This window comes from Tachyglossus aculeatus, unplaced genomic scaffold (genome assembly GCF_015852505.1).
Source record: "Tachyglossus aculeatus isolate mTacAcu1 unplaced genomic scaffold, mTacAcu1.pri scaffold_230_arrow_ctg1, whole genome shotgun sequence".
In the NCBI taxonomy this organism is placed as follows: Eukaryota; Metazoa; Chordata; class Mammalia; order Monotremata; family Tachyglossidae; genus Tachyglossus; species Tachyglossus aculeatus.
This window is the reverse complement of record NW_024044946.1, coordinates 104,000-122,066: the sequence shown is the minus strand read 5'-3', so window position 1 is coordinate 122,066 and position 18,067 is coordinate 104,000. Positions and strand designations below refer to the sequence as shown.

The window sequence follows — 18,067 nt, the reverse complement described above, 5'->3', positions numbered from 1 at the left end:
ATGACAGTAATGATAAACACACCAAAGTTTGACGTGACTTATTCCATTAGTGGAAGAAATTCTGTGAGCAGCATTGCATGTGGCCATATGCTCAAGACAAATGTCTTCCCCTTTTGGACTTGTAACTTAATGATCTTGCAAAGATTTCCTTTATATTTTGCTGCCACCTTGTGACTGAACTGTGGTCTGACCTGGATTGCACACCTGAGCATTTCGAAAATACAGCCACTGATTGAATAATAATAATAATAATAACTATGGTAGATGTTGAGCGCTTAATATGTGGCAAGCACTGCTCTAAGTGCTCTTGTAGATACAAGCTAGATATTGGACACAGTCTCTGTCCCTCATGGGTCTCACAGTCTTAATCCCCATTTGGCAGCTGAGGTAACTGAGGCCCAGAGAAGTGAAGTGTGTTGCCCAAGTTCACATAGCAGACAAGTGGGGAAGCCAGTATTAGAACCCAGGTCCTTCTGATTCTCAGGCCCGTGCTGTATTCACTAGGCGATGCTACTTCCACTAGGCTATTTGCATAGCAATCTCTGGATTCTGTCCTAATCCTCCTCGACCTCTCAGCTGCCTTTGACACTGTGGACCACCCCCTTCTCCTCAACACGCCATCTGACCTTGGCTTCACAGACTCCGTCCTCTCATGGTTCTCCTCTTACCTCTCCGGTCGTTCTTTCTCAGTCTCTTTTGCAGGCTCCTCCTCCCCCTCCCATCCTCTTACTGTGGGGGTTCCCCAAGGTTCAGTGTTTGGTCCCCTTCATTCTCGATCTACACGCACTCCCTTGGTGACCTCATTCGCTCCCACGGCTTCAACTATCATCTCTACGCTGATGACACCCAGATCTACATCTCTGCCCCTTCTCTCTCCTCCTCTCTCCAGGCTCGAATCCCCTCCTGCCTTCAGGACATCTCCATCTGGATGTCTGCCCGCCACCTAAAGCTCAACATGTCGAAGATTGAACTCCTTGTCTTCCCTCCCAAACCTTGCCCTCTCCCTGGCTTTCCCATCTCTGTTGACGGCACTACCATCCTTCCCGTCTCACAAGCCCGCAACCTTGGTGTCATCCTCGACTCCGCTCTCTCATTCACCCCTCACATCCAAGCCGTCACCAAAACCTGCCGGTCTCAGCTCCGCAACATTGCCAAGATCCGCCCTTTCCTCTCCATCCCAACTGCTACCCTGCTCATTCAAGCTCTCATCCTATCCCGTCTGGACTACTGCATCAACCTTCTCTCTGATCTCCCATCCTCTTGTCTCTCCCCACTTCAATCCATACTTCATGCTGCTGCCCGGATTATCTTTGTCCAGAAACGCTCTGGACATATTACTCCCCTCCTCAAAAATCTCCAATGGCTACCAATCAATCTGCGCATTAGGCAGAAACTCCTCACCCTGGGCTTCAAGGCTCTCCATCACTTCGCCCCCTCCTACCTCACCTCCCTTCTCTCCTTCTACAGCCCAGCCCGCACCCTCCACTCCTCTGCCGCTAAGGGATGGGATGGGATGGAGGAAAGGCGATGGGAGGGGGAGGAGGAGCCTGCAAAAGAGACTGAGAATGAATGACCGGAGAGATAAGAGGAGAACCAGGAGAGGACGGACTCTGTGAAGCCAAGGTTGGATAGCGTGTTGAGGTGAAGGGGGTGGTCCACAGTGTCGAAGGCAGCTGAGAGGTCGAAGAGGATTTGCATAGAGTATGAGCCGTTGGAGTTGGCAAGCAGGAGGTCATTGGTGACCTTTGAGAGGGCAGCTTCCGTGGAATGTAGGGGACGGAAGCTGGATTGGAGGGGGTCGAGGAGAGAGTTTTGGAGCTGTTCTATGGCACGCTGCTACTCGTGGTCCACCTGGTGGCCCTGCAGAGGAATATCCTCATTTTCGCCGTCACCGCCCTCAACTGGCGCCTCTACACCCCTCTTTACCTGTTTCTCAAGAACCTGACCGTCTTCGACCTCTGCTACATCTCCGTCACTGTCCCCAAGTCTGTCGTCTTCATCCTGACTGATCGTAGATCCATCTCCCTCCTGGGCCGTGTCACCCAGGCCTTCCTCCTGGTCATTTTGGCCACTTCAGAGCTGTTTTTCCTCATGGTGATGTCCTACTACCACTACGCTACCATCTGCCACCCTCTGCGTTATGAGCTCATCATGAAAAACACGGTCTGTGGAAAGATGGTGGCCGCCTCCTGGCTCAGCAGGGTGCTGCATCGGGTCTTGTATTCAACCTCGACTTTCTCCCTGAAATTCTGTGGGTCCAATATCGTCCAGCAGTTCTTCTGTGATATCCCCTCCCTGCTGAAGATCACCTGCTCAAGGACCACGTCGCCTTCGATGTGAGAGTCACCGGTGAAGTAGCTTTAGGCTTCGTCCACTTCATCTTCATCATCATCTCTTATCTACGTTTTTTCCTTGCTGTACTGAGGATGCCAGCCACCAAGGGCCGGGACAAAACCTTCTCCATCTTCTTGCCCCACCTCAGCATCGTCACCATCTTCCTCTCGACTGGATCCATTGCCTACCTCAAGCCCGTTTCCGACTCCCCCTTGACCCTGGACATGTTGGTGTCCGTGTTCTACACTGTAGTGCCGCCCACCCTGAACCCCTTCATCCACAGCTTGAGGAACCGGGACATGAAGGCTGCCCTGGAGAGAATCCTAAAGGAGAGATTTCTCCTCTGTCCCCTAAGGGACAAAATGTCTGTTTCCTGTTGCTGTCTGTCCCATTTCTCATCAAGATTCTGACCGTGGGGGGTACCCATATGAAGAGCTGTCCAAAAGAAAGTCCAGTGTCTGAGGATTTGTCAATGTCTGGGACAGAGGTTGATAAGACATGTGTGACTGTAAGCCCGGGGTGGGCAGGGATTGCCTCTCTTTATTCTAAATGGTACTTTCCAAGCACTTAGTAGTGCTCTGAACACAGTAAGCACTCAATAAATATGATTGACTGACTGAATGAATGACTGATAAGTGATTGTTTGGGCGGCCTCATGGCTTAGTGGAATAAGCATATGGCTGGGAGTCATGTGATTTGAAAGGTCTGCCTGATTCTGCCACCGGCCTGCTGTATGACCTTGGTCCAGCCACGTAACCTCTTTGGGTCTCTCTGTAAAGTCGGGGTTCAATATGTGTTTTCTCTTTCTCTTACAATCTGAGCCCCTGTGGGTCAGGAAACGTTTCCAAACTGATTAGTTTGTTTCTACTCCACCACTTGGCAGTCTATTGCAAGTAAATACTTAATAAATTCAATAATGCTAATGTTGATACTACTACTGATAATAATGGTAATTCTATGAATTTTAAGATCACTCTTGGTGGTTATGAAAATCAGAAAACCGGAGGGTGACAAGAGAGAAGGGACGCAATCATGGAAACTGTCCCTCACATTTGTCAGCCTGTTTACTTGTTTTGAAGACTGTCTCCCCCTTTCTAGGCTGTGTGTCCTTTGTGGGCAGGGATTGTCTCTGTTGCTGAATTGTACTTTCCAAGCCCTTAGTACAGTGCTCTGCACATAGTGAGTGCTCAATAAATGCGATTGAATAAAATAATGAAGGAATAATCAGGTTGGATATAGCCCTTGTCCAAATGGGTCTCACAGTCTAAGTAAGGAGGGCATAGGACTTAATCCCCATTTTACAGATAAGGAGACTGATGCACAGGAAAAGTGAAATGACTTGTCCTGGGTCACCCAGCTCACCTGTGGCTAAATCCTGGGAAAGATACAAGATAATCACATTGGACACAGTCCCTGTCCGACATGGAACTCTCAGTCTCTCATAGGGGGTAACTGGGAAATGAAGTGAATTGCCGAAGATCACCCAGCAGATGAGCGGTGAAGTCGAGAATAAAATCCAGGTTCTCTGACTCCCAGGCCCGGGCTCTTTTCACAGGCCAAGCTGCTTCTACTCTCCAGACACTAACTGAGTTTGCCAATCTGTTACTCCCTATTTCTGTGTTGAGGGCTCTGATTCTCCGTTGGTTAATCTAAGTAACCAATCGTACTCCCTCAGTGAGGATATGAGGATATATTCTATTTTATATGGTATTTGGTAAACACTTACTTCGAATCAAGTAATGTTCTAAGCACTGGTATAGATACAAAACAATCAGACTGCACACAATCCCTGTCCCACATGAGGTTCACAGTCTACATAGGAGGGAGAGCCCGTATTGCATCTCCATTTTACAGCTGAGGAAACTGAGGCCCAGAGAAGTGAAGTGACTTGCCCAAGGTCATCTGGAAAACATTCGGGGGAGCTGGGACTCTCATGCCCAGGTTCTTTCCACTAAATCATGCTGGTGCTGTTGCTGCCATGGGAACATCACAGGCCGGGACCGTTGCTGCAGTTGGGAATGCCAGGTCCTTATCTCTGCAGGGCTTCAGGAACCATGTGGCCAGAGGATTCTCGCATCACCTGGCCCCCGAGGTCCCTCCACTGGGGCCCAAGCCGGACCTCCAGGGATTCCCCTCGGAGCAGCGACTACTTTATCTATGGGGACAGGGTCCATCTGTGGAGCAGGTCAGCATCCATGGGAGAGCGGAGAGTGGCTGAGGGCTCCTGGCCGTCCCTTTATGGCTGACCGAACCCAGGAATCAGAGGAGAAAGAGGAGACCTGCCCAGTCCAAAGGAGGTCAGTGTCCCCCACCAGCCCCAGTTGCCCTGGTGAGGGTGAGTTGGGGTGGAGAAATGCACGATGGAACCAGAAGGATGAAGCCAGAGATGGAGACATTCTGGGGAGATTCTCACACTCAGGGAACATGTTATAGTTCATTCATTCATTCAGTCGTATTTACTGAGCGATTACTGTATGCAGAGAACTGTACTAAGCACTTGGAAAGCACAATTCAGCAACAAATAGAGACAATCCCTGTCCACAACGTGCTCACAGTCTAGAAGGGGGGAGAGACTAGTTCAGACCAAGAACGTACCCCAGACAGGGAAGGCTTATCGGAAAGGGAATGGCTTGCCAGCAATAACAAATAATAAATAATTTCGGTACTTATTAAGCATTTTCTGTGTGTCAAGCACTTTAATGAGCTCTGGGTTAGACACAAGTTAATTAGGTTGGACACAGTCCCTGTCCATCATGGGGTGCACACTCTTATCCCCACTTTACAGATGAGGTAACCGCGACACAGGAAAGTGAAGTGACTTACCCAAGATCACACAACAGACTTGGGAGGGATCTGGGATTAGAACCCACATCCTTCTGACTCACACGCTTGTGCTCTAACCACCAATGGCCCCATAACCGACACAGCTCTCCTCCCTCCAGCAACCCACCCCGGCTACCATGGCAACCACTTGCCAGGCTTTGATGCTACAACCATCGGCACGATGCTGCAGTCACTTGGGGTGTCAGTGTTTCCTGTATGTCAAAAACGCTTTCAGCGGGAACGTGATTTTCAGGGATAAGAGAGTGTGACTGACTCTGGGAAAAACCCGGGTACGATCATCAATTCTTCTGAAAGGAAGTTCTCCTGCAAATTAATGTCTTAACGTGACAGGAGAGTTTGTGTACGCCAATGTAGCTTAGAGCTAGGCCATTGAGAGATACTATCACTAGGGTAACCCATAATGGAAAGGTCTAACCGGAAGCACCAAAGTTGATTTTGATTCAATCGTATTTATTGAGAGCTTACTGTGTGCAGAGCACTGTACTAAGCTCTTGGGAAGTACAAGTGGGCAACATATAGAGACGGTCCCTACGCAACAACGGGCCCACAGTCTAGAAGGGGGAGACAGACAACAAAACAAAACATGTGGACAGGTGTCAAGTCACTAGAATAAATAAAAATAAAGCTAGAAGGACATCATTAACAAAATAAATAGAATAGTAAATATGTACAGGTAAAATAAATAGAGTAATAAATCTTTACAAACATATATACAGGTACTGTGGGGAGAGGAAGGAGGTAGGGCAGGGGGGATGGGGAGGAGGAGAGGAAAAAGGGGGCTCAGTGTGGGAAGGCTTCCTGGAGGAGGTGAGCTCTTAGTAGGGCTTTGAAGGGAGGAAGAGAGTCAGCTTGGCGGATGTGCGGAGGGAGGGAATTCCAGGCCAGGGGGAGGACGTGGGCTGGGGGTCGACGGCGGGACAGGCAAGAACAATGGACAGTGAGTAGGTTAGCGGCGGCAGAGGAGCAGAGGGTGCGGGCTGGACTGGAGAAGGAGAGAGGGAGGTGAGGTAGCAGGGGGTGAGGTGATGGAGAGCTTTGAAGCCGAGAGTGAGGAGTTTTTGCTTGATGCGTAAGTTGGAAGCCACTGGAGATTTTTACATGGTAAGTAAGTGTGCTGGATGTGTCACACAATTCACACCTCCTATGATTGATTTACGTGTGCTGGGCGGCAGCGGCATGGGAAAGAGTCAAAAGCAGATGAAGAAATGATCAAAGTTTGCATCAAAGACAATGGCAGAGACTCAGGTTTTCACTGCGTGAGAGGAAGCAATGGTAAACCACTTCTTTATGTTTACCAAGAAAACTCTATAGATACACATACCAGAATGATTACTGGTACTTTATCTATAAAGCCTTCTTGGGAAACATATGGCAGTGGTTTATCATTGACTTCTTCCATGCAGTAAACCTGAGTCTCCGCCCTCGACGCTCTCCCGTACCTTTGCTGCCCAGCGCTGGTGAGTTTTTACATGAAGCTGATTGCCTTCCACTCTCTAGCCACTGGCCAAGCTAGGGATTGAATGGGTAGGACTCTGCTTGACTCTCCCGTCTGAAGCAGAGACTGTTAGAGTACTGGAAACTCTCCAGGTCCGATCCTGAGAGGGGCTGAACAGCAGTATCCTCAGATGTAATCTCCTCCCTCCTCTCAAGTGTTACTCTATCCACCTGTGCTTTAGACCCCATTCCCTATCATTTTATGAAATCTCTCGACCCTTCCCTCCTCCCCTCCTTGACTTCCATCCTCAACCACTCACTCTCCATTGTTTCCTCCCCCTCTGCCTTCAAACATCCCCACGTCTCCTCCATCTTATAAAAACCCTCTCTTGACCCCACCTCCCCTTCTAATTAACGCCCTATCTCCCACCTACCCTTCCTTTCCAAACTCCTAGAACGAGTCGCCTACACCCGCTGCCTCAAATTCCTCAACGCCAACTCTCTCTTTTACCCCCTCCAAGCTTCCGTCCCCTACAATCCACCGAAACTGCCCTCTCAAGGTTCACCAATGACCTCCTTCTTGCCAGATCCAACGGCTCCTACTCTATCCTAATACTCCTCGACTTCTCAGCTGCCTTCGACACTGTGGACCACCCCTTCCCCTCAACACACTATCCAACCTTGGCTTCACAGACTCCGTCCTCTCCTGGTTCTTCTCTTATCTCTCCGGCCGTTCATTCTCAGTCTCCTTTGCGGGCTCCTCCTTCCCATTCTCTCCCCCTACTGTTGGGGTTCCTCAAGGGTTAGTTCTTGGTCCCCTTCTGTTCTCTATCCACACTCACTCCCTTGGTGAATTCATTCGCTCCCATGGTTTCGACTATCACCGCTACGCTGATGACACCCAGATCTACATCTCTGCCCCTGTTCTCTCTCCCTCCCTTCAGGCCCGTGTCACCTCCTGCCTTCAGAACATCTCCATCTGGATGTCTGCCCGCAATATAAAATTCAAAGACTGAACTCCTTATCTTCCCTCCCAAACCCTGTCCTCTCAATGACTTTCCCATCACAGTAGACGGCGCTACCATCCTTCCCATCTCACAAGCCCGCAAACTTGGTGTCATCCTCGACTCTGCTCTCTCGTTCACCCCTCACATCCAATCCGTAATCAAAACCTGCCGGTCTCACCTCCGCAACATCACCAAGATCCGCCCTTTCCTCTCCAGCCAAACCGCTACCCTGCTCACTCAATCTCTCATGCTATCCCTACTGGATTACTGCATCAGCCTCCTCTCTGATCTCCCATCCTCCTGTCTCTTCCCACTTCAGTCTGTACTTCACGCTGCTGCCCGGGTCATCTTTGTGCAGAAACGCTCTGGATATGTTGCTCTGCTCCTCAAAAATCTACAGTGACTGCCTGTCAACCTACGAATCAGGCAAAAACTCCTCACTCTCGGCTTCAAGGCTCTCCATCACCTCGCCCCCTTCTATCTCACCACCCTCTCTCCTTCTATAGCCCAGCCCACACCCTCCACTCTCGCTTTCACCCAACACATCCAATCCGTCACCAAAACCTGTCGGTTTCTTCTTCCATTCATTCACTCAATCGTATTTATTGAGCGCTTATTGTGTGCAGAGTACTGTACTAAGCGCTTGGGAAGTACAAGTTGGCAACATATAGAGACGGTCCCTACCCAACAGCGGGGTCACCTCTACAACATCGCCATGATCCGCTCTTTCCTCTCCATCCAAACCACTACCTTGCTGGTACAATCTCTCATTTTATCCCAACTAGATTACTGCAGCTTCCTCTATGATCACCCATCCTCCTGTCTCTCCCCACTTCGGTCTATACTTCACTCTGCTGTCCGGATCATCTTTGTGCAGAAACGCTCTGGCATGTTACTCCCCTCCTCAAAAATCTACAGTGGCTGCCTGTCAACCTACGAATCAGGCAAAAACTCCTCACTCTCGGCTTCAAGGCTCTCCATCACCTCACCCCCTTCTACCACACCTCCCCTCTCTCCTTCTACAGCCCAGCCCTCACCCTCCGCTCCTCTGACGCTAACCTCCTCCCTGTGCCTCGTTCTCACCTGTCCCACCGTTGACCCCCGGCCGACGTCCTCCTCCTGGCCTGGAATGCCCTCCCTCCATATATCCACCAAGCTAGCTCTCTTCCTCCCTTCAAAGCCCTACTGAGAGCTCACCTCCTCCAGGATGCCTTTTCAGATTGAGCCCACTTTTTCCTCTCCTCCTCTCCATCCCCTCGCCCTACCTCCTTCCCCTCCCCACAGCACTTGTATATATCTGTACAGATTTATTACTCTATTTATTTTACTTGTACATATTTACTATTCTATTTATTTTGCTAATGATGTGCATATAGATTTAATTGTATTTGTTCGGGCGATTTTTACACCTGTCTACATGTTTTGTTTTGTTGTCTGTCTCCCCCTTCTATGCTGCGAACCCGTTGTTGGATAGGGATCATTTCTATATGTTGCCGACTTGTACTTCCCAAGCGCTCAGTACAGTGCTCTTCACACATTAAGCGCTCAATAAATACGATTGAATGATTGAATGAATATTAGTTTGAGTATAAAATCACTTCTAGACTGTAACCTCATCGTAGTCAAGGAATGTACCTACCAACACCTTTACGTTGGACTCTCCCAAGCATTTAGTACAGTGCTCTACACACAGTGACTGATCAATAAATACATTGATTGACTTACGACATTTCACAGCAGTACATCTCTTTATACTCTCTGGTGGTCTACTATCTGCACTTAATTTTAATTTATGTCTCCCAAAATATAATAATACTTGTGGCTCTTTTTAAATGCTGATTATACACCAAGAACAATAGTATGTACAGGGGTAGATGCACAGTAATCAGATAGGACATGGTCTCGATCCCACAAGGGGCTCACCGTCTTAGTAGTCGAGAGAAACAGGCCTTGAATTTCCATTTTATAGATGAGGAATCTTAGGCTGAGAGAAGTTAAGTATGCTACCTAAGGTCACACAGCAGGCAAGTGGTAGAGCCAGAATTAGAACCCAAGTCCTCCGACTCCAAGGGCTGTGCCCTTTCCACTACACTATGCCACTCCGAAAAGACTGTGAGCTTGGAATTCTTTGACAGCAAGAATCATTTGTTGTAATACTATTGAACTCTGTAGGTGCTCAGTATGTAAAAAATGATAGATTTACTCCTGCGGAATTAATGTTGATTCCTTTAACGACGCCATCAAGGCCTACAAATTGAAGTCTTCCCTCTTCCTGTGCAGAGAGTCGAAACCATCACCCAGAAATGTCCAACAACTCCAGGGTGAGGGAATTCCTCCTTCTGGGTTTCTCGGAGGTATGGGAGCTGCAGCTAGTCCACGCCGCACTGTTCCTACTGGTCTTCCTGGTGACCCTGGTGGGGAATCTCATCATCATCGCCGTCACCACCCTCGACCGGCGCCTTCACACCCCCATGTACTTCTTCCTCAGGAACTTGTCCCTCATCGACCTCTGCCTCATCTCCGTCACCGTCCCCAAATCCATCACCATCTCCTTGATTAACTGCCGATCCATCTCCTTCTTGAGCTGTGCCACTCAGCTCTTCCTGGTAGTTCTGTTTCCTGGCTCGGAGCTTTTCGTCCTCACAGCAATGTCCTATGACCTCTACGCCGCCACCTGTCTCCCCCTGCGCTACGAGGTACTCATGAAACTAGGGACTTGTGGGAAGATGGTGGCCGCCTCCTGGCTCAGTGGAGGGCTGCTCGGGGTCTTGCTTTCAGCTTCGACCTTCTCCTTGTCTTTCTGCGGGTCCAACGTTGTCCAGAATTTCTTCTGTGACGTCCCCTCTCTGCTGAAGATCACCTGCTCTGAAGACCACTCCGCCATCGACGTGAGTGTGACCTTTGGGCTAACCATAGGTGCTGTATGCTCCATTTCGATTGTCACCTCATACGTGCGCATCTTCCAGGGCGTTCTGAGGATGCTGAACACCAAGGGCCGGGCCAAAGCCTTCTCCACCTGCCTGCCTCACCTCGTCGTCGTCACTGTCTTCCTCTCCACAGGCGTGTTTGGCTATCTCAAGCCGCCCTCACACTCTTCCTCGATTTTCGACCTGCTGATGTCAGTGTCCTTCACCGTCATGCCCCCGGCCCTGAACCCTCTCATTTACAGCTTGAGGAATAGGGACTTGAAAGCTGCCCTACGGACAGTCTTAAAAAGGAAATTCCCCCAGACACCTCTATAAGTGGAAATGTGTGCTTCCTTGACCTGATATTCAATCCATCAGTCAAGCAATCATATTTACTACGGGAGCGAAGCGCGCTGTCTGGGTTGTAGTAGGAGAGTAGTGAGGTGAGGTAGGAGGGGCAAGTTATTGAGTGCTTTAAAGCCAGTGGTGGGGAGTTTCCGTTTGATACAGAGTTGCATGGGCAAACGCTGGAGGTTCTCGAGGAGTGGGGAAACATGGACTGAAAGTTTTTTTTATAGAAAAACCATCCGGGCAGTAGAGTGAAATGGACTGGGGTGGGGAGAGATAGGAGACATAGGAGGTCAGCAAAGAGGCTGATAAAGTATCAAGGTGGGATAAAATAAGGGACTGGTCCCCTTCTGTTCTCTATCTACACTCACTCCCTTGGTGAACTCATTCGCTCCCACTGCTTCAACTATCATCTCTACGCTGCTGACACCCAAATCTACATTTCTGCCCCTGCTCTCTCTCCCTCCCTTCAGGCTCGTGTCTCCTCCTGCCTTCAAGACATCCCCATCTGGATGTCTGCCCGCCATCTAAAACTCACTATGTTCAAGACTGAACTCCTTATCTTCCCTCCCAAACCCTGCCCTCTCCCTGACTTTCCCATCCCTGTTGACGGCACTACCATCCTTCCCGTCTCACAAACCCACAACCTTGGTGTCATCCTCGACTCTGCTCTCTCGTTCACCCCTCACATCCAATCCATCACCAAAACCTGCCGGTGTCACCTCCGCAACATCGCCAAGATCCGCCGTTTCCTCTCCATCCAAACCGCTACCTTGCGGGTTCAATCTCTCATCCTATCCAGACTGGATTAGTGCATCAGCCTCCTCTCTGATCTCCCATCCTCCTGTCTCTCTGCACTTCAAGCTATACTTCACGCTACTGCCCGGATCATCTAAGTGACGAAATGCTCTGGGCATGTTACTCCTCTCCTCAAAAATCTCCAGTGCCTACCAATCAACCTACGCATCAAGCAAAAGCTCCTCACTCTCGGCTTCAAGGCTCTCCATCACCTCGTCCCCTCCTACCTCACCTCCCTTATTTCCTTCTGCAACCAAGCCCGCACCCATCGCTCCTCTGCCGCTAACCTCCTCACTGTGCCTCGTTCTCATCTGTCCCACCGTCGACCCCGGGCCCACATCCTCCCCCTGGCCTGGAATGCCCTCCCTTCACACATCCGCCAAGCTAGCTCTCTTCCTCCCTTCAAAGATCTACTGATAGCTCACCTCCTCCAGGAGGCCTTCCCAGACTGAACCCCCTCCTTCCTCTCCCCCTCCACCCCTTCCCCATCCCCGCCGTCTTACCTCCTTCCCCTCCCCACAGCACCTGTATAGATGTTTGTACAGATTTATTGCTCTATTTATTTTACTTGTACATATTTACTATTCTATTTATTTTATTTTGTTAATATGTTTTGTTTTGTTGTCTGTCTCCCCCTTCTAGACTGTGAGCGCGTTCTTAGGTAGGGACCGTCTCTATATGTTGCCAACTTGTACTTCCCAAGCGCTTAGTACAGTGCTCTGCACACAGTAAGTGCTCAATAAATACGATTGAATGAATGAATGAATGAATGAATGATTGGATTTAACGTGGTAGCAGTTCGGATGGAATGGAAAGGGTAGATTTTAGTGATGTTGTGAAGGTGGAACCGACAAGATTTAGTGATAGATTGAATTTGTGGGTTGAATGAGAGAGATGAGTCTAGAATAATGCCAGGTTATGGGCTTGTGAGACAGGAAGAATGGTGGATCATCTACGGTGATGGGAAAATCAAGGGGAGGACAGGGTTTGGAGGTGAAGATAAAGAAAATATTTGGTAGGCAGGTTTCTTGCCCACGAGAAGCTTACAGTCTAGCGTGGAGTGATCAGGCGACTGGCAGCCATGACAGTTGAGTTCATTCATTCATTCATTAAATCATATTTATTGAGCACTTACTGTGTGCAGAGCACTGTACTAAGCGCTTAGGAAGTACAAGTTGGCAACATATAGGGGCAATCCCTACCCAACAGCGGACTCTAATGCCAACCCTGCCACTGACCAGCTGGGTGACTTTGGGTGACCAAGTGGACCTTTCTGGATCTCTCTGTAACTTCAGGATTTGACACATGCTTTCTCTTTCTCTTATATTCTGAGCCTCTTACGGCCAAGGACTTTGTCTAAGCTGTTCGTTTTGTTTCTACTCAGCACTTGTTGCACCCTTTTGCATGAATACTGTTAATAAAGATTATACTGATAATGTTGATAATTATGATTATGATAATTGATTATGATTATGATCAGGAGCCCAACTACGCCCTGCAGAGCCTTGTTACAGTATATTTAGAGGGATCTTGTAATTGCTTACCAGGGTATCTTCCATTTGCGTTATTGTATTTGTTAAGCGCTTTCTTTGTGCCAGGCACTTCACTAAGCACTGGGGTGGATATAAGCAAATCGGGTTGGACACAGTCCCCTATCCCACGTGGGGCTCACAGTCTCAATCCCCATTTTACAGATGAGGTAAATGAGGCTCAGAGAAGTGAAGGGACTTGACCAAGGTCACACAGCAGACTAGTAACAGAGCCGGGATTAGAATCTGGATAGATGGACCACAGTGACTTCCTGCATTGCTTTGATTTTTCACTGCGCAGCCTGACCCCGGTCTAATACCCAAGGCATTTCAGCCTCCCAACTGTACCAGGTCTGAGTGATTCTACCCAGTCGGCTGACCAAATATTCAATTTAGGTGGTCTTCTAGACTGCTAGTTTGTTATGGTCAGGGAACATGCTGATTTTGTTTTATGTACCCTCCCATGACGTTAGTAGAGGGCTCTATACATAGTAAGTGCTCAATAAATACTTTTGACTGAGGAGGAGGAGGAGGATAAAAACAATTTAGGAGTCGGTCAATCTTGTTTACTGAGTGCTTACGGTATGCAAAGCACTATATTAAGCACTTGGAAGAGTACAGTATAACAATATAACAGACACATTCTCTGCCCAAAATGATCTTACATTCTGGAGTGGGAGAAAGGCATTAAAATGAATTAATACATTATGGATATGGACATTAGTGATGTGGGGCTGGGAGGGGCATGAATAAAGAGAGCAAGTCAGGGTGACGCAGCAGAGAGTGGAAGAAAAGGAAAAGAGGACTTAGTCAGGGTAGGCCTCTTGGAGATGTCTTTCAGTAAAGCTTTTAAAGGTGGAGATTAAGGCGCAAGCTTAGGGTAGGTACGACCATTGGAAGAAGGGAGTAAAAGATGGATACAGATTCTAACCAACTGCTCAGAGCCATGTCCTCCCATCTAACCATCGATCTATTCATACATTCATTCATCCATCCAGTAGTCCATCACTGCAAATTATTGAGCACATCATGTGGGCCAAGTGCGGTAGCCAGCTTTTTGAAGACATCATGACCTGCTCCACCCAGAAGACCAAGGGGGGATGGAGTTCAGGGCCCCTCAGACCCATGCTGCCCCAGTGAGAGTGATGTTGGTGGAGTGGGGGTGGAGGGACAGGGAGGGACAAGGAGGTGGATGGAAGAGTCGGAGCCAGTCTGGGGAGATGCTCACACTCGGGACCTATGTTGGGGTTCGCATCCCCCTACCGGTCAGTGGTCTTGCAGGAAGGGGGCGTTGTCCAATTCAGTGACCCCAACCATCACAAGCTCCTCCATCCTGATTGGCTTGTATCCACCCCATTGCTTAGTACACTGCCTGGGAGCTTAACAAATACCATTATTATTATTATTATCCACTGCCCAACCGCAGCAACCAGGCAGCCACCTACCAGGCTTTGGCACTGTGGCACAACCTTGGCAGTTAGGATGTACTTACAGTCTACCCAGGCGCTCTGACAGTGCTCTGCACCCAGTAAACGCTCAGTAAATTGGTTGAATGAATGACTCCTAGGTCCAAGCTCTTTCCACTAGATGAAAATACTTCCATTCACAAGTCACACCACTGATAGCACGTTCACTCTCGGAAAGGAAAAGTAGCAAGTCGGATAGATAAACTTTATTCAGAAGAAGACATCGTTACTAAGGAATTCAACACAAGGAGGGAATTTTTCCACATCACATGAGATTAATAGATTTTGGAAAGCTTCAGTGGTCTGTGAAGGAAAAAATAATTTTGTTAATTATGAAGGTTAAATGAATTACCCAAGAGAAGCACCGTGAACAAGTGGTTAGAACTTAGGCCTGGGAATCAGAAGGACCTGGGTGATGATCCCGGTTCTGCCACATGTCTACTGTGGGACCTTGGACAAGTCACTTCCCTTCTCTGTGGCTTCAGTTCCCTCTTTTGTAAAATGGGGATGAAAACTGAACACCTTGTGGGATATAAATTGGGTCCAAACTGTTAGCTTGTATGGACCCCGGAGTAATGCCCTGTGAGGCGTGATTGTCCGTCACACACTGATCTTATCAGTTGCCCCTCCGGACTCTGAGAAAGCCACTTTTCGTCCAGAAAAGACAACTGTTCATATGCACCCCTCTGTCTTAGTGAGGTGAGTAATGGAAATATCAACACAAGACAGTTTTTTTCCAGAGAAAAGGGTGGGGGAAGCTCCTCTTAAGGACTCTCCCTAGGGCAGCTTTCAGGTCTCGGTTACTTAGGTTGCAGATGAGGGGATTAGGGCGGTGGGGGCACCATGACGTAGAACTCAGACACCAGCAGTCCACCGTCGAGGAGGAGTCTGAGAGTGGCTTCAGATGGGCAGTGACGGCTTTCACAATTACCATGATAACAGTGGCTGGGTGGGACAGACAGGTGGAGAAGGTTTTGGTCCGGCCCTCGGTGGCCGGCATCCTCGGCAAGACCAGGAATATGCGCATGTACAAGATGACGATAGAGACGAAGCAGACGATGACTAACGCTACCCCGACGGTCACGATCACGTCGATGGCGATGTGGTCCTCAAAGCAGGTGATCTTCAGCAGGGAGGGGACGTCACAGAAAAACTGCTGGACGATGTTGGACCCGCAGAAGGACTGGGAGAAGGTCGAAGCTGAAAATAGAACCCCAAACAGCCTTCCGCAGAGCCAGGAGGTGGCGGCCCTCTTCTCATATGCCCCTGGGCCCATGATGACCACATAGTACAAGAGGCAGCAGATGGCGGACTAGCAGTCGAAGGACATCGCCATGAGGACAAAATACTCCAAAGCGGCAAACAAGACCACCAGTAAGAGCTGAAGCACAGAGCCCAGGAAGGGGATGGAGTTGTTATTAGTCAAGGAGATGATGACCTATTTGGGGACGGTGATGGAGATGAGGCAGAGGTCGAGGATGGACAGATTCCTGAGGAAGAAGTACATGGGGTGTAGAGGTGCCTGTCGAGGGCAGTGACCGTGATGATGAGGAGATTCCCTGTCAGGGACGCCAGGTAGACCAGGAGGAACAGCACGTCCTGGACCAGCTGCAGCTCCCGGATCTCATAGAAACCCAGCAGGAGGAATCTCGTCACGTGGAGGCATTGGGCATTTTGGGGAGAAAGCACTGACTTTCTGCATGTAATGAGGAAAGAGTCAAAGTTCGTGTCCATTGATAGGATGAATGATGAAACTGACAGGACATTTGTTAGTGATTCTCTATGGAGAGGAGACAGTTATTGAATTTAAAAGATCTTTGAGTTTGTTATCCGGAAGGGATAAGGAAGATAGAAATTTTCACATTATTTTGGTCCATTTAAAGGGAATTCCTGAGATCGTCTCCCCTCGGCAACCCCAACAGAGTTGGTAGACAAATTCTCTGCCCACATCGAGTTCACAGTCTGCAGGGAGATATTTTTCTATGTTGTCTTAACAATCCCCACTGCTTGAATTTGTTCGCTGCTTCCGCTACCCAACACTTTATTTGCGCGGGCGCTCACACACACACACACTTATAAACACACACTCATATATAAACATGCACACATATAGAAACACACACACAAACACACATAGCTTCTAGCACAGGAAACCTGATTGCAGCAGCAACCTGTAAGGTGGAAAATGAATTCATTCAGTCGTAGTTATTGAGCACTAACTGTGTGCAGAGCACTGTACTAAATGCTGGGGAGAGAACAATATAATAATGAACAATCACAGTCCCTGCCCACAACGAGTTTACAGTCTAGAGGAATAACAGATTGTAGTTGGGTTGACTTCAGTGAATACCTGATCACCGGCATCAGTGCCATCCACCTGTTCTAATTCTCCATCTCATTATCCCACTTTCTTCAACCAACTGTCCAAAAACAACCTTCGTACCGTGATTCGGTTTCAATCAATCAATCAATCGTATTTATTGAGCGCTTACTGTGTGCAGAGCACTGTACTAAGCGCTTGGGAAGTACAAGTCGGCAACACACAGAGACACTCCCTACCCAATAGTGGGCTCACAGTCTAGAAGGGGGAGAAAGAGAACAAAAGCAAACATACTAACAAAATAAAATAAATAGAATAGATATGTACATATAAGATAAATAAATAAATAAATAAATAGAGTAATAAATATGTACAAGTATGTATGTGTATATATATGTATATGCTGTGGGGAAGGGAAGGAGGTAAAATGGGGGGATGGAGAGGGGGACGAGGTGGAGAGGAAGGAAGGGGCTCAGTCTGAGAAGGCCTCCTGGAGGAGGTGAGCTCTCAGTAGGGCCTTGAAGGGAGGAAGAGAGCTAGCTTGGCGGATGGGCAGAGGGAGGGCATTCCAGGCCCGGGGGATGACGTGGGCCGGGGGTCGATGGCGAGACAGGCGAGAACGAGGCACGGTGAGGGGATTAGCGGCAGAGGAGCGGAGGGTGCGGGCTGGGCTGTAGAAGGAGCGAAGGGAGGTGAGGTAGGAGGGGGCGAGGTGATGGAGAGCCTTGAAGCCGAGGGTGAGGAGTTTCTGCCTGATGCGTAGATTGATTGGTAGCCACTGGAGATTTTTGAGGAGGGGAGTAACATGTCCAGAGCGTTTATGGACAAAGACAATCCGGGCAGCAGCGTGAAGTATGGATTGAAGTGGGGAGAGACACGAGGATGGGAGATCAGAGAGAATGCTGGTACAGTAGTACAGACGGGATAGGATGAGAGCTTGAACGAGCTGGGTAGCGGTTTGGATGGAGAGGAAAGGGCGGATCTTGGCAATGTTGCGGAGCTGAGACCTGCAGGTTTTGGAGACGGCTTGGATGTGAGGGGTGAATGAGAGAGCGGAGTCGAGGATGACACCAAGGTTGTA

The 18,067-nt window shown here is 48.9% G+C and overlaps 1 protein-coding gene across 1 annotated transcript; it reads left to right on the top strand.

The window, feature by feature from the left end:
* Nucleotides 1–1,866: 1,866 nt before the first annotated feature.
* On the top strand, nucleotides 1,867–10,861 carry LOC119923730 (putative olfactory receptor 14L1; the record flags this gene model as incomplete). The annotated part of the gene is made up of 8 exons (XM_038743010.1): nucleotides 1,867–2,197; nucleotides 2,305–2,403; nucleotides 5,277–5,399; nucleotides 6,631–6,635; nucleotides 9,974–10,033; nucleotides 10,217–10,315; nucleotides 10,475–10,613; nucleotides 10,743–10,861. Coding segments are annotated over 8 exons (975 nt in total), but the record flags the coding sequence as incomplete, so codon positions are not given.
* Between the last annotated feature and the right edge of the window lie 7,206 nt (nucleotides 10,862–18,067).